The following is a 15772-nucleotide window of genomic DNA, read 5'->3' on the forward strand; positions in this document are numbered from 1 at the left end:
CAAGTCTTAGTAAAGTTCATAGGATGCAGAATCTTTGGGGGGTCTGGCTTGGAGGAAAAAGGATTCGTGGAAGAGATGTAACTCAGAATCACTTCAGCAGGGAAACCGTAGAGGTTGAATCCAACTGGATGAACCCTTTCCAGGACATCACTAATAAATGGCTTTTTTTTTTTAATCCTCTCCAGTAATACTGAATTCACTTTCATGAGATGTCCTATTTCAAGTTCTTAGAGAATGTTATTCCTTATAATCAGGCCTAAATCCACCTCCTTATTAAATGTGATCATGCCATCCAAGGCTTCCCAGTCCCTGTGTTCACCATCCTCATGTGCTCCATGTATTAAAGAATGCTGGCTATTTATTCCCTCGGCCCTTCTAGCTATCCTGCAGGACCTGAAGGAACCATAGCACCAGAACTATGGCCGTGAGAAACCTCTTATGTTTATTTTTTTTTATTTTTATTTTTTTTAAGAATTTATTTATTTATTTGAGAGAGAGAAACAGAGAGAGCATGAGCGAGGAGAAGGTCAGAGGGAGAAGCAGACTCCCCATGCAGCTGGGAGCCCGATGCGGGACTCAATCCCGGGACTCCGGGATCATGACCTGAGCCGAAGGCAGTCGTCCAACCAACTGAGCCACCTAGGCGTCCCAAGAAACCTCTTATGTTTATCCCAGTGCAATAAATATTATCACCTTCTATGTATGCTAGGTACATCATGTTGGTGAAAAGATCCAGGTTCTGAAAACCAGACAGCCAAGTTAGAATCTTGGCTCTGTCAGTTATTAGTTCTTGTATCTTGGGATAGAGACTTCACCTTTTTGTTCTTCAATTTCTACATTGCAAAATGGGTACAATAATACTTGCTCCCTTAGAGAGCTGACGTAAGAACTACAGATGAGAATGCATTAGGACAAATAAATGCTACTTATTGTCATTGGTTCTGCTTTTTACGCTTTTTAACCATGATACAGAATTCTTCTTATTTTTTATAAACCTCAAATTATTTAAAGTTAGTTTTTGTTTCCTCTAAGTCTCTTCTGACTAAATATCCCAGGTTCCTTCAGCGTCTTCCTGTCCAGCACGGACTTAAGTTTCTTCAACTTTTCAGTTGCTCTCTTCTAGACACCCTATGGTGTCTTTGTGTTCCCTTTTAAGCTTAAAGTACTAAAAACAGAATGCACCCCTGCAGGTGTGGATTGATGAGATAGTCCTCAAAGGGTGGAAGGGATAGGGGATGGAAGGAAGAATATTCTCACTGGGGAACAGAATAATAAGCAAAGGAGAAGAAAGCACAATATACATGGCATGCTTATCAACAAATGGGCCTAACTGGCTAAAAGGGAGTCATGCGGAAAAAGAGATCTTAAAGGGGCTGGGTTGTGAAGTTCCTGGAACTATGATACTACGGAGTCTATCAATATAAAGGAAAACCAACAAAATCATCATTATAGGAGATTTATTTAACACTTGAAAGCAAGCAGCTGCAGAATTTATGTGAGCTACTCACAAGTCGCAAAAAGTTATAAATTATTATAGCCCTTCTTTTGCTTGCCTTAGATGAAAACAATCAATAACTCTACAATAGTCCCAAAGGCGATGCTGAAAACTTGGAGATGATCCACAAACCATACATTCCCTTTGGCTGTTTGCTGCTGCAATCCACTATGGTTAGAAAGGTCAGTGACCCGAAGAAGTTACTTTGTTCGATCCTGGGAGTCATGCTCAATAGCTTCATCTACATACTTCCATTATTCCCAACCCTTTCTCTCCTTGCCTTCTGGTCTTTCTCTCATTCACTCAATTTGCATAATGCTTAGAACCTTTTGGAATTCATGCCCCACCTCTGTTGAGTACTAGGTGTACAACTTTGAACAAATTACTCAAGTTTCCTCACCTATAAAAATGAGAGTTTTTATAAGATTTAAAAATTAAGTGTGAACATTAAATGAGTTAATGTATCTAAAGTGGTTAGAAGAGAATCTGGCAGTAGTAAGTGTTATTTACGTTAACTTGTTATTTTGGGTCATTACTATTCATAATTCAACAGATACTAGACAGTTGGCTAGGCACAGGGGATGCATAGGCAAACGGGACAATCCCTCAATGGTCATATTTCTCCTCATTTTGTGGGCAAGGCAATGACTTTGGGAACATATTCCTGAATAAACTTTATAGCAACCACTTACTGTCTTTGTAACCTTGGATGAAAGACTTAATTCCTCTGAGCCTCTCTCTGGTCTGTGGGATGAGAATTAATAAAATCGACTTCGAAGATCTGTTCTATTAAATAAAACAAAATATGCATATTGCCTGGCACAGTGTTGTAACTAAGTGTACACTCCTTTCCCCCCAAATCCTGTAGCCATACCTGAGTCTGGAGGATCCAACCCTGAGTTTAGGATCCAGCAATTTCTTCTAAAGTGCCAATCAGGAGTGTGGACATACAGCGGGACCATCTTCGGGAAGGGCAAAAGCGAGGAGGAGGAATGAGAAAGAACGAGGTGGGGGAAGCGGGGAGACCGCCCCTGGACTACATCTCCCGGGATGCTCAGCAAGAAGGAGAGCCCCGCCCCACCCGGCCCCTCCCAACCGGCACAGCAGGCGCTGCCCACCCCGTGGAACCCAGCGGCGCGCTCAGGCTACAAGTGCCTTGGCTGGTAATCGGGGGACTTTCCCGAGGAGCGGTGCAGGAACAAGCGTGCGGTGCTCGAGCCGCACGTGGTGGTCCAGGCAGGGGTAAGTGACGGAGAGTCGGACCGGGAGGAGGCGCTGGGGCGAGGGAGAGACCCCAGGAGCCCGGCGGAGCGGCAGAGCACGTCCCCAGTCCCTGTCCCAGGTGCTTGCCCCGCCTCGGGGCGTTTGGCGAACGCGGCCGGACTCCGGGTGCCTTGAGGTTTACCCGGAATGGATGACTTGATCTCACAGGGGACGCTGCTGCCCGGCGCTAGCTGCACGCCCTCCCCGCACAGCGCGCGCTGGACGGATCGCTAGGTCGCCTCCCGGAGACCAGCCTCGCCCGTATTAGTTAGTTTCAATGCAGATATTAATGCTCTTAGTTAATGGGCGGAGGAGGTAGAGCGCTGTCCCCTTGCTTTGAGGTGCAATCGCATTAACCGCGCTCTTAAGCAGAGAGAGGAGAGGCAGGAGACGGAAGGAAAGAGCCTTTAGCTTGGTCCCATGGGATTATCCTTTCTCTACAGAGGATGGAAGCCCCGGATTATGGAGCTGCAAAGGGAATCGACTGTGCAGCGAGTGTACCTCCGATGAAACAAGCGGGGTCTGTCTTTAAAGAGCGAGAGAAGCAGGAGAAGGGGATTAAGTAGAGATTTCTTTCCCTCTTTATTATAAAGTGGAAGTCCCATAAGGAATCCTGTCGATTTTATCCAGAGTAGGGCAACGTGATGAGTTAGTCGTGCCAAAAGTTAATCAGAGCACCTTATGTCTGAGGGAATAGAGAGACGATTTTTCATTTCAGGAATTGATCAAATCCGTTATCACCACTTCCTTGTGGAGGGATCCGGCTGTAGGGATCTGTGTGTGTCCACTTGCTAAAGGAAAGTTCTGGGTCAGGTGTATGGTTTTTTGCTTGGTTTTTGTTTTGTTTTGATAAGAGAAGCTTTGATATAAGGGGAGAAGTGGGGTTTTTTGTTTGTTTGTTTTCGGGTTTTTTTTTTTTTAGGCAAAACAATACAAAATCTAATAAAGAGCAGAAAACATGTGGATTCCCTTTCCCATATTTTAAGTGAGTTGCCAGGTAGACCTTAGGTAAGCCTTATTCTTGTGTCTGCGTGGGTTACCAGCTGCTGGAGCTGTGGATTTTGAACATAATAAGCCTCCAACCATGGGTTAAATCAACTACTGCCAGAAATTTGGAACCAAAATATAAAAGGGCCCTTGCTTGAAACTGCTGTACTTAGTGATAGTGAAAAGTGAGTTGTTATTCTTTATTAGGGTGGCAGAGGCATAGAGAGATGGGCAGGCAGTTTTCTGCTTAACCCAAAGTTCTATCACAGAAAGCATGCTGCCATGGCGTAAGGTCATGTCCCGAGGCAAAGTTCCAAAGGTAAATATTGGAACTATGTTAATAGCTTCTCACCTGCTCACCTCAACAGAACTGTGACTCTGTGGGTTTATAATTTGTCTTTTACTGTCCGTTTACTTCTAAATAAAAACTTCTGGATGGCCAATTTCCCATGCATGTTTGTTAGCCAAGTCTACACAGGGAGAAGGACTCAGACCCATTCAGACACAATGAGCAAGAGTCACAGATCTGCACCTAGAGCAGGTGTGTTTGGGGAGGGCGGGGAGTGGAGCACACTGGTCCATGGTATTTGGCAGGGATCACACAGTAAGGCATGTTGTCTGCCCACTTCTGGGTCCAGAACAAGCCGGCATCATGTAGCTGCAAGGGCTGAGAATGAAAACACAATGAACAAGCATGGGGTCTTGTACAGACAGGGCTGTGGGACTAAGGGCCTTGGATGTGCGAGGTGGAAATTTAGGAGAGGTGGCCAGCCATCTTTCACCCACTTCCAAGCTACTCAGTCAAAATGCTGAGCTCCTGGGCCAAGACAGCCCAGCTGATGGTGACATATTTGTTCATCCATGGTAATGCTCTAAAGCTAATCTCTATTAGAATCTGTTCTGAACTAAAGAGAGTGTAAACACAATTTAACTGAATTGTTGAGAGGTGTGTGCTTCCCCAGGTTTTCCAGAAAATCGCAGCTCTGCTAAAAAAGGTCCCCGCCTCTCTCATTTGTGTCTCTCTACAGGAAACTTGCCTTCTTACTTGAGGGATCCTGTCACAGAAATGTGTGAGTCCTTGGATAAATTTGGCTTGGTGACGGCAAAGCTTCCCTCAGAGACACTGCTACTTCCGCTGTGCTCCTTTTCTGCCCTGACCTAAGTTTCTCAGTGTCAGTCCCTCTGCCAAGTCGGAGGATTTGCCCTTTTCCCACTTTCCAGCCACGAGGTATCCTCTCCTTTCTTTTATCCCTTTTAGGACGAGCTGGGGTTCGAAGTGTCCACGACAGTGGCTGAAAATGAGATGGGGGCCTCAGGAGTGAGACCCCTGGTCGTGCAGCGTTAGGTCCTACTGGGTTCTTACCTGTGTGGTTTGTGGCAGAATTCTGGGAAGCTGCCGGGGGATGTCTGACTAGCTCCGATGGAGCTCCACAGCCTTGACAAGAGGAGCGGCCAGGCAGTCCTGTGCGATGCTGTGGACTGGCATTCAGGACAGCTTCCTGGTGACCAGGCAGATGCAGCCGCCGCCAGAGCTGCTCTCTGCTGCCAGAGACACTGTATGTCAACACCAAGAGCAGCTGAGATGGAAGGGTCTAAACTTAGCCCTGCTCCGGCATGCCCCTCCTCCTCTCTGCAAGACAGTGTTATTCAGACGGACTCCTTGCCACCAGGGTCTCTCAACTCAGGGAACAACCAAGTAACAGCAGGACGGAAAGTCTGCAACTGCTGCAGCCAGGAATTCGAAACTTCTTTCACCTGTGTGGATGAGAATGTCAACCTAGAGCAAAGGAACCCGTGCTCCCCTTCGGCAAAAGGGAGCCATCACCTGGGAGACCTTGGCTGGGGAAATCCGAATGAGTGGTCTCATGAGGCTGCCATATCCTTGATATCTGAGGATGAAGATGATATAAGTTCGGAAGCCACATCTTCAGGGAAGTCCGTAGACTATGGTTTCATCAGTGCCATCTTGTTCTTGGTCACTGGCATCTTGCTGGTGATCATATCTTACATTGTCCCGCGGGAAGTGACGGTGGATCCCAACACCGTGGCAGCCCGGGAGATGGAACGTTTGGAGAGGGAGAGCGCAAGGCTGGGGGCGCACCTGGATCGCTGTGTGATTGCAGGACTCTGCCTGCTCACCCTTGGGGGGGTCGTTTTGTCCTGTTTGCTGATGATGTCCATGTGGAAAGGGGAGCTATATCGTCGCAACAGGTTTGCCTCTTCCAAAGAGTCTGCAAAACTCTATGGTTCTTTCAACTTCAGGATGAAAACCTGCACTAATGAAAACACCTTGGAACTGTCCTTGGTAGAGGAAGATGCCCTTGATGTATAGAGTTAATTCTGGTTGTGAGCCTACTGAGAGTCTGCGTTAGCATTTTATATGAAGACCAACCAACCAACCACATTCCTTAAAATTAACAGTGCAGTTTCTTTGCTTGGCAAGAAAGGCTTATTTCCCAAACCAACAGCCAGTGAGTGGTTTTGTTCTGGATGTATTTTTTATTTGGAAGAAAAGCTATGTAAGATGCATAAAAAACTACAACCAGCTACACCTGTTCTAAAGAACTGAGATTAATTCATCTATAATGGCCATCAGCTTCTACTTCTATAGCAAAATATTTCTAACAACCAGTGTACAAATGATTTCTCTTACATGCTATAGGGTATTATTCTTTGGACATTAGTAGGTCCTACATACAGTAGGATCAAGTACATACATACTTTGTGAAAATGAACTTAAGCACTAATCACATAATAAGGCTTATATTTAATTCTCAAAGGTGCTTATCCATTCTCTTGCTAAATTCTTTCTTCCTCTAATTTGGCTGAATACTAAAATATAATGTTTTGAATTTGAATATTTTGAAGCTTGGGGATGTTGATTATTTTAAAAAATGCAAAAACACATCTGTTATACTTAAAATTATTTCTGTGCTCAGAAGTGGTAACTAAGTCATTAGAATAAAGTTTCCAGTAAAAGAAAAATAATGTAAATCATTATAAGACCAATCTGAATTTAACCCAGAATGGTAGTGCCAGATAGTAGCCAGTGTTGCATGCCCATTTTCTAGATGAAGTAAAATTAGTTGCTTATATAAATTTCATTTTCTGTTTGTGGTTTAGCCATTAGACAGTTACCCAGGCTCTAGAAGTCTTTCCTGGTTCTTACACCAGAGAGGCAAAGCATAAGACATTTTTAATGTGTTTCCAGACATATAAACCTCTAGGCAGGTCTAAGTCATGATTGGCTTAGACACACACCCAGGTGACGTTTTATTGTCGTTTGGAAAAATACAATGCGATACAATTGCAGCTAGACTCTTAGAGACTGTGCCTAGAAGTTGGTTTCACTTCTCTAGGCTAAGCAACAAGCCATTGCCCCAGGATGGCAGCCGTCCTTAAGCCCATAGCCAAAAAATTAAAAAATGAGTGACAGAGAGAAAGAGTAAACACAGTGATTCAGTGGGAACTGTGTCCTCCCCAAAACTTACCTCCTCCAACAGTGGTCTAAGCATCATTTTTTCTTTAATTTTTAAAATTAAAAAAAACTTTTTTAAAAGATTTTATTTGAGAGAGGAATGGGGGAGCTCCATCCCAGGATCTCAAGGTCCATGAGATCATGACCTGAGCCAAAGGCAGATGCTTAACCAACTGAGCCACCCAGGTATCCCCATAAGTATTCCGAGTTCCTCATCCATACCCACATTAACTGTGAAATCTTGCCTCGTGACATTCAAACTTGCTCGGTGAGAGGCATGATGATCAAAGTGGTCACAGCTTTGTAGAACCCACACCCAGAGTCCACACTAACACCCTGTCTCTGTACAGTTATGGTTCAGAAAGGGGTCAAAAATGCATCCTTAGAAATAGCTTGCATTTTGCAATTAATCCTTGAGGTGTTTCCAACCTCCCATTGTAAGAGTTGTTTTAACTTCCATGGGGGGGGGGGGGGTGGTCATTCTTAAAGAAGACTGGAACTTGGAATTTGGGGTGGAAGAGCAGAGAATAGGAAAGTGAGAATACAATTTCTTTATAGATTCTGAAGCCTAATTCTAATGCCGAAAGTTATTGTTTTTGAGGATTGTGGAAAACATCGATGACTTTGGCTGGCAGGGTGTGTGAGTCAGGATATTTATGTGAATGAGTTCCTGTGGCCGTCAGAGATTCACCTGATGAGTTTGGAAGACTGTGTTTTACTAAGGGTTCAGATGAGATGCAAAAAGGTAGGACCAGAGGATAGTAAAAATAGAGCGGGCAGGCATTAGGTAAAAACGAGAAATTTTATGGACATAAGAGGAAGCTAGATATAGCTCAATTTGGAAATAATTGGGAGACTATAAAGATGGTATTTGTTATCTATTGCTGGTTCTTTGTGCTTTTTAAACAAAGTTTTTTTGTTTCATGTCATGGTTTGTGTTGAAACTGACTTACAGCAGTATAAATTTCATTTTTTGAAGGTTTGTGAATTGTCAGATTCTGACCTGCATAGAGACCCACTTTACATGAAATTGAGGCAATAAATGAATGATATCCTTGGCTGGGCGAGTAGGTCTGAGTCTGTCTCTTTAGAAAAATACGTTTAAAAAAATTCATGCTTGTTCTTAGAAGCTAAGTGCGATCAGCTGAGTTTTGTTTTATTTATTGGTAAAACATGATTAGTTAGCTGAATTGCAGACTGATCTGAATTAATATGCCGCTCGATTTTCAGTCATGAAGGAAGACAAATTAGAGAATCAAGTGTTAGGAAGTTTTTCAATTCTGTAAAACTGGATAACAAAGAAAAAGCCAAAGCTTTTCATTGGGAAACATATAATGAATCTTACAGCACGACCAAATTACAAATAGTTCTGATATGATCTAAAGGATCTCTCTCTCTCTATGCATATATATATATATATATACATAGATATATAGATATAGATACAGACAGAGATACATATATAGGTATAATGGAATATCTATATCTATCTATCAAGATCTATCCCACTATATCTATATATGTATTTCTATCCATATATATAAATAGGGATCCCAGATAGGGATACATATATAAATATGCCATTATATCTATATATGTATCTCAATTAGAAAAAGATATGCATGAGGAAAGACCTAACAAGTCAGAATATATTTCTTTCTTTCCTTCCTTAAAATTTTAAAATTGAACTATCATAATTAATGCTTATTTATTTAAATCTGTTTGTCTATAGGACGCATCTGTTTATATATGGGACACAGCTCTTTGAAGGTTCTACTTAAGTGATGGCAGACCATTACTCTAAGAAGAACCAGTTCAGAAAATCATCTGGGTGTCTCCTTGAGTGCTGTGTTGACACAGTGCAGCTAACTGCCTTAAACAGCTTTCCTCCAGTATTCAGGTGTGTAGTTCTAGTCCATCCTATCTATCAGTGCCTGAATTCAAGATGAGGATTACTTGAATTTAAAGTCACCCTGAACTTTAGACTCTATTGTTTCCAACCCGATAAAGAGGTTTTTGGCTCTAAATGTCTTTATTTAGAAGTACTTTGGCAAGATCAAGTGATAAATGTTATAGACATTGAACCGAGATAGCTGTGGTGTTGCTGGGCTTGGATCCGTCATGGAGATCTTGACCTACATCTATCTCTTGAACATGGTGCTGGTTGTTGTTTATGAAAGTTTTCATTGCTAGACCTGGAACAGCAACTTCTTTCAGAGGTCCGTGTTTAGATCTTTTTACCAGGTTTCGAAAAACTAAAGTGAGTTACTTTCCTAATCTTAAGAGAAAGCAGATCATTATTCAGCAGTGTGGTCCAAAGGGGTGAGTACAAAAAAGAAAGCTTTCTCCATGACTACTGGGATCTATGTACTGCTATGGACTGCTATGGACTGTTTAATCCTCCTAATGACTTTAATAAACTGTCTCTTCTTAGCGCATCTTAAACTGTTTGTGGTAGAGCTGAATGTTTCTTTGCAATGATGAGTGTCCTTTCTAGACATTTAGAGCTCCTGAAGCAGACCTATATTCTGGCCCCCTCACAGGGAGAAAGTCTTTTCTCTAGGCTCCTCACTTCATAACTGATTCATAGTTTAGAGGAGCACAGGACTACTTGGAACCATGAAATCCTTGGTGGCTATGGTGCTTTTATCCGTATGATTACTATGCCCCCTTGGTTCTGTACTGCTAGAGACTTGCCTAATATCAGTATTACATGCTTTGCTATCTGCTTAATATATCTGAGTCCATCCCTCTCATACTTACTTGTTTTGGGAACTCAGCTGGACCAAGGCTGGCCCATGTCCTTTGAGGTGCAAATTTAGACAAAGAGACTGCCCTGCTAATTGTGCCTTCCCTTTGCCCCCCAGTGTAAGGAGAGTGATTGAGTGAGCACTATGCCAGTTGGATATCAGGAATTAGGGTTTGGTTTGGGTTCAAACCCTAAATCCAAGTGGCTCTACTTTTTGTTACTTCTTTGTGACAGGCAGAAATTCAGGCAAGAGCATTTGAACATTTCAGCCTTCATCTTTGATATGCGCAATGACAGGCATATGCAAAACCTTATCTGGATTAATCATCTAGAGTTAAAGAAGAAAATCTTCTATATACTTAGTAGGAGCAGGTTTTTCCATCTGAAGGTCAGATTCCATTGCAGCAATTATTGCTACCACAAAAATGTGGTCTGACAAAAGAGATTCACAACCTTCACCAGTGGTTCACCTATTCAGCAAGATTTAATACCACCAGCTAGGTTCCACTGTGACATAAGACAGATCCTTATAGTTCTCTGTAATGGGGTTTGACCTTTCCCAGAATTGGGCATAAAGAATGACTACAATGAAAAGAATTATAATAATGAACTCTCACTGGCTTTTCCCAGTATAAAGGGTTCATAAGAAAGAGAATTAACATGTCATTATCTTTCAGCTGATTTTCAGCTATATCATTTTATGGTTCATAGTATTCTAGAATATTCTCTCCCTCCAATTTTTATGGGCCTTTGGAAATAATTTGCTTGATTTGTGCACTGACACTGTAAAAATAAGATGTTATTTTAAATATGTAAAATCAATTTCAAAATCTGTGGCTTACACTTAAGAGCATACCTGTGGTTTACGTTTGTTAGTGTGTAAGTTTATGTCCACTCAAGTCTGTGTATGTATTAGGAGAATATTTTATAATTATAGAATTGTAATATCCAAAGCTATTGTTAGAATAATTTTTCTTATAGGAAATTTGGCATGCCTTAATGTTGACTTTAAGGACAGGAGAAGTCTTTCACAGGTCATGAATGAAGAATTTAGAATCAACCTCAGAATGAGATGCCATAATTACATAGGTCTCTTTTGGCTATTCAACATCTCACAGATGTTTGATTTATTTTTTTAACTGTGCGATTTCAGGCTTATAAGATTGTGGCCTATTTAGAATTAGTTTACCATGAACTATTATTTTATTTCAAGGAAATATGGAGAGTATATAGTATTTTCTTTTGCTCCAACTTTTAGTAAATCTCCTGTGTTTTGGGAAGAAAGAGCCTTATTTTCTCACTGCCGTCTTCATGTTTCCTAGCCAGGCTCTGAACAAATGTTATACAAGAAAGCAAAGATTGATTATTGCTATATAGTATATTGAGAGTTTCTATTTTGTGGTCTTATTGTGCTTTTTATTTTATTTTATTTTTCTTGCCAAATAAGAAAAATAATTTGATGTTGATTATGTGTTTTAATATAAAAAAAGGGCAGTTATTAAGGTTATGGGCTTTTTCTTAGGGCATGTGATGCCTTATATGTTAATAGCAAATGTATCATATCATTTTAAAATAAAACTATTTATTAAGGTGTTTCATTGCATTTGTTTTTGTTTATTTAAGTCTGAATCTGTGATGCTGATTTGGTCTTTTAAAATTATACTTGAAATTATTTGTTCAAAAAAATTGAAAGTATTATTTACCCTGTTTCAAATACAACATTCTTCTTATCACCATAACATTGAACAATGTACACCATACCTTATTATTTTACTTTATATGAAAAAGTCAAAGCTATTTGGATTTACTCAGTATTGAACTTAGAGTATGAATTGTGTGATGTGGAAAAAAATACTCGAATTAGTATTTACTAGTATTTTAAAAAATACTCATCTAAATATTTAGAAACCTTTGAGATGAGAAAAAATATCAAATTAACTTATGTTCCTGCTCTAAAGCTTCTATTAATCTACTTTTGATCTCCATTTTCATTTGAAGTTTACACAATTATTTATATTATTAAGTAAAATTTTATCCTTATTATGTATAAGTTCTGTCAAGGTTGAGAACTGTAAAGGGACAATTTGAAGTGAGACCCCATATATTTTATATATATATATATATATATATATATATATATATATATAAATTATACACACACACACACACACAGGCTATACACACACACACACACACACACACACTCACATATGCTGTTTTCGCTAGAAGACTCCCCCCCCTTTTTTTTTTGTTAACCACCTCCAATCATTTAGAATGAGATACATATTGCTGCTACAATTACATTGAATCTTGCTACATGACTCTAACAGTTCAGCAGGGAGGCTCTTAGAGACTCTGATTGATGTAGCTACCTTCAGTTGTTGCTTGTTGTCAACTGGGAAGGAAGAAGGGAGTCTGAAAGGTCTGGAACAGGCATTGCACCTCTTGGCAACTTGCTAGCGGGGACTAGTTCCATAGTCCCTTTCAAGCCAGGAAATGCAGTTCCATCATGTGACCGGAAATGGAGAAAGTTAGGGCTGTTTGGCAGATAACATCACAATTTGTAAGGTCTTTGTGTTGTTAAAGCACATCATGTATCAATGAATATAAAAATTCCTACATTCTCTGATCACCACTTGATCCATTTATTTTTAACATTTTTGTGCAGAGGGCAAAAATAATTATTCTAAAAATTCCCAGAACCACAATTTAGTAGTGCTTTTTAAAGAAGGAAATGATCACAATTAGAATTACCTATATGATTTGATTGTATTATTTTATCATAAAAATGAAGAGATTAAAATATCATTCCCAATGCTTTCAGCTCATGAGCAGGAGGAAGCACTTTCTTGAGTCCTTACTATATGTTACTCACTAAGTGTTCACAACATTTCTGCAAGACAAGCGTTATTATCTGCATTTTAAAAACATAAAAAAACTGAAGTTCAAGAATTTTAGATGACTAGCCAAAGTTACACAACTAACAGTAGAGAAAAGATTGAAACCTAGGACAGCTTAACTAAAAAGTCATTATTTATTCCAGATTAGAGGGAATTTTACTATTCTTCCAAAAAAAATCTATTTATACTAGCTATTTCATTTTGTATTCATCATTTTATAAAGTAAAGGATTGTCATGGAATTGGAAAAATAAGAAGCTTTATAATGCACTGATACTAATATTTTGCTTTTGGATAATATAGCCATTTATCAAAATATAACCTATTAAACCTATCAAAACTCACTGCCATCCTACACATTGCTCCCACTGAGGTTCAGATAAGTTTATGCTGACACTTTCCTTGGAGCTGGAAAGAAAATGTAGTTATTCTTCCTACATGCACAGTAGTTCTCATAGGATTTATGTACTCCCCAGTAAGGAACTCAAAGATGGAAAGAGAATTATAGTTGAATGCTTACTGTATGTTAGGCAGTCTACTGAGGGTCTTGTTTAATCTTCACCACCCATGCTATAATAAGGGCTTCCTAATCAGGGAAACAAATGACTTGAAGTTTGAATGCCGGCTCCTCTACTCTTGTCAAATCATCTGAGACATAGTTTCTTCATTTGTAAAATAGGGGCAATACTGGTTGCTTTGCAGAAGTCTAATGAAACTTAGATATGATCAATGAGATGAAGGCAGAGAGGGAATCCTGTCCAGTATTACATCATTAGATCCACCATTATCTGAAGCGGGTTGCTTTGTCCCCAAAGACGGTGGGTTTTGGAAGTACCTGGGAGCTATGTTCATGTTGACGAAGTGCTGGTCGACAAATAACTGAATCCGGCCATCACCATGATAAAAAAAATAATCTCCTTCTCTTTCACTTCCACCACCTCCTTCTATTTCTTCTTTCCTTCCTTTCTACCTCTTGTCTCCTCCTTCGTCATTATCAATCATCTATGTGGAAACTACATTTGGAGGTCTCTGATTTCTCTCAGCATAGGTATGTCCAACAAAAATTATATTTCTCTTCATGATATGGAAAATCAATCTAAAAACTCTCTTGCTTAATTGAACGATATGATGGGCTAATATCTTGTACCATAATTCTCCAGACCTGGAATAGTCAATCATTAGTTCTGAGATTATGTGGCAGAAAACTCGGTCTTTTGAATAGAAGAGTTTTGCCATAGACAAGTCCAACAAAATCATTTTATTTTATTTTATTTTTTTTTTAACATTCTTAGGGTTAAAACTTAAAAGATCCTAGTCAGTGAGCAGTCTGGTAAAAAGGCTGTTCTTCACTGCCATTTATCCAGACCAGAGATTTTGTGTGCTTATGTTGAATTTATCTTTGCATTTTATTTAACCTTGTCCTTGTTCTGCCAAAGTAGCAAAATTAACTCCTCTGGAATACAGATTATTTGAAGAACAATTGCAAAAAATTGAACTTCTTTTGCCTTGATACTTAAATGACATAGTCAGCACTGCCCCCTGCTGCTGAGTGGATCTGTAGCAGGGAAACCGAGGGCACTGGAAAAGGCAGCGCATTAAATCATACTTTAAACAAGTGATAATTAAGCCCAGGGAAGAATTCTTGGGTTGCAAGCAGAATTAAAGAGGATTGGGGGAGACTGATGCTGGATCCTGAATACTAATAGTAGAAGCTGAGGGACACCCCGAGACAGAAAGTTTCATTGATGGCAGAGCTTTATGCCAAAGATCATATTAAGGGCATAGCTGTTTTGGATAATCTCAAAAGAGCCATCCCTGAGTTGAGACAGAGAAGCCAGAGATCAAGAAGCGAAGAAACAATGCAGGGTGGAGGCAGGAAAATGTTGACTATGTTTTTGGCACGTGAAACTGGTAGAAGACACACAGAAGCCTAAGTTTCTTCTAAAGGAATTTCGTTGCCAAAGAAAGCTTTGACTACTTGATCCTTAAAAAACAGCACTTGGGCCCCCAAACTTATACGAGTAGGAAGAACACCTGAAAAGTGTGTGCAAGCCTCGAGAAGGCCATACTCTGAATATCCATTTTGACTGGCCACGGAGAACAAAAGACAAAGAAGAAAATTTGGAGGCTTGAACAGGGGCCTCAGGGAGCAGGGGACAAGGAGGTGTCTTCCAGAAAACAGAACAGGGTCTTGTCCAGGAATCCACCCCATCACTACATAATGCCTGCCCAACAGACTTTCATAATTTCTATGAATCAGTGATGTGTTGCAGTTATCATGCTCCTGTTCCATCATTCTTTAGTGTATAAGAGGTATAATTTGTCTTTTCAGTTTATGGTTTTCCATATGCTAAGAAGAGACATCCATATCTTATGAACAAGAGTATGCATATCCTCGAGGTCTCGGATGGGGAGCTGGAGACAATATCGGGATGAATCTTTGAGTCATTCCCTTGGGAGTTTAGTATCCCGTGTGTAAGGAGAAGGGATAGACCATGGCAGATCCACTAATGACTAAGCTTGTCCCATTTCCTTTGTGTACAGTTATTGCTAGAGAGCAGTGGCCCTACCGGGGGACTACACCATTGCACATCCCCTTTTCACTGAGGTGGGGCCAAAGGAGTAATTTGCACCAATGGAATGTAAGCAAAGTTTTGTGTCACTTCCTGGCTGAAGGAGTTAAAAAAGTTGCAGATCTTTATTTCCTTCCTTCCTCAGAGTTGACTTTGGGCCTTACAGAGAAAAAAGCTTTTAAGCTCAAATGGAGGGAGATACAGGTCTGTGGATGTGGGCTATAGTGAACAATAAGCCTACCTACAGGGAAGAGCCAAACAATTCACTTTGAAATATAAGATGTTCATCATAATTTGGGGAAAAATCTCTAGTTCCAGTTTCTTTCTT

The 15772-nt window shown here is 40.3% G+C and overlaps 1 protein-coding gene across 1 annotated transcript; it reads left to right on the forward strand.

Moving 5' to 3' along the window:
• The first annotated feature begins 2607 nt into the window (after nucleotides 1-2607).
• TMEM74 (transmembrane protein 74) lies at nucleotides 2608-11570 on the forward strand. Its single transcript, XM_059165773.1, has 2 exons — nucleotides 2608-2737; nucleotides 4774-11570. The coding sequence occupies exon 2, from the start codon at nucleotides 5166-5168 to the stop codon at nucleotides 6075-6077; it is 912 nt and encodes a 303-aa protein (XP_059021756.1). The 5' UTR covers nucleotides 2608-2737; nucleotides 4774-5165; the 3' UTR covers nucleotides 6078-11570.
• Nucleotides 11571-15772: the final 4202 nt, after the last annotated feature.

Source organism: Mustela lutreola, chromosome 3 (assembly GCF_030435805.1).
Source record: "Mustela lutreola isolate mMusLut2 chromosome 3, mMusLut2.pri, whole genome shotgun sequence".
NCBI lineage: Eukaryota > Metazoa > Chordata > Mammalia > Carnivora > Mustelidae > Mustela > Mustela lutreola.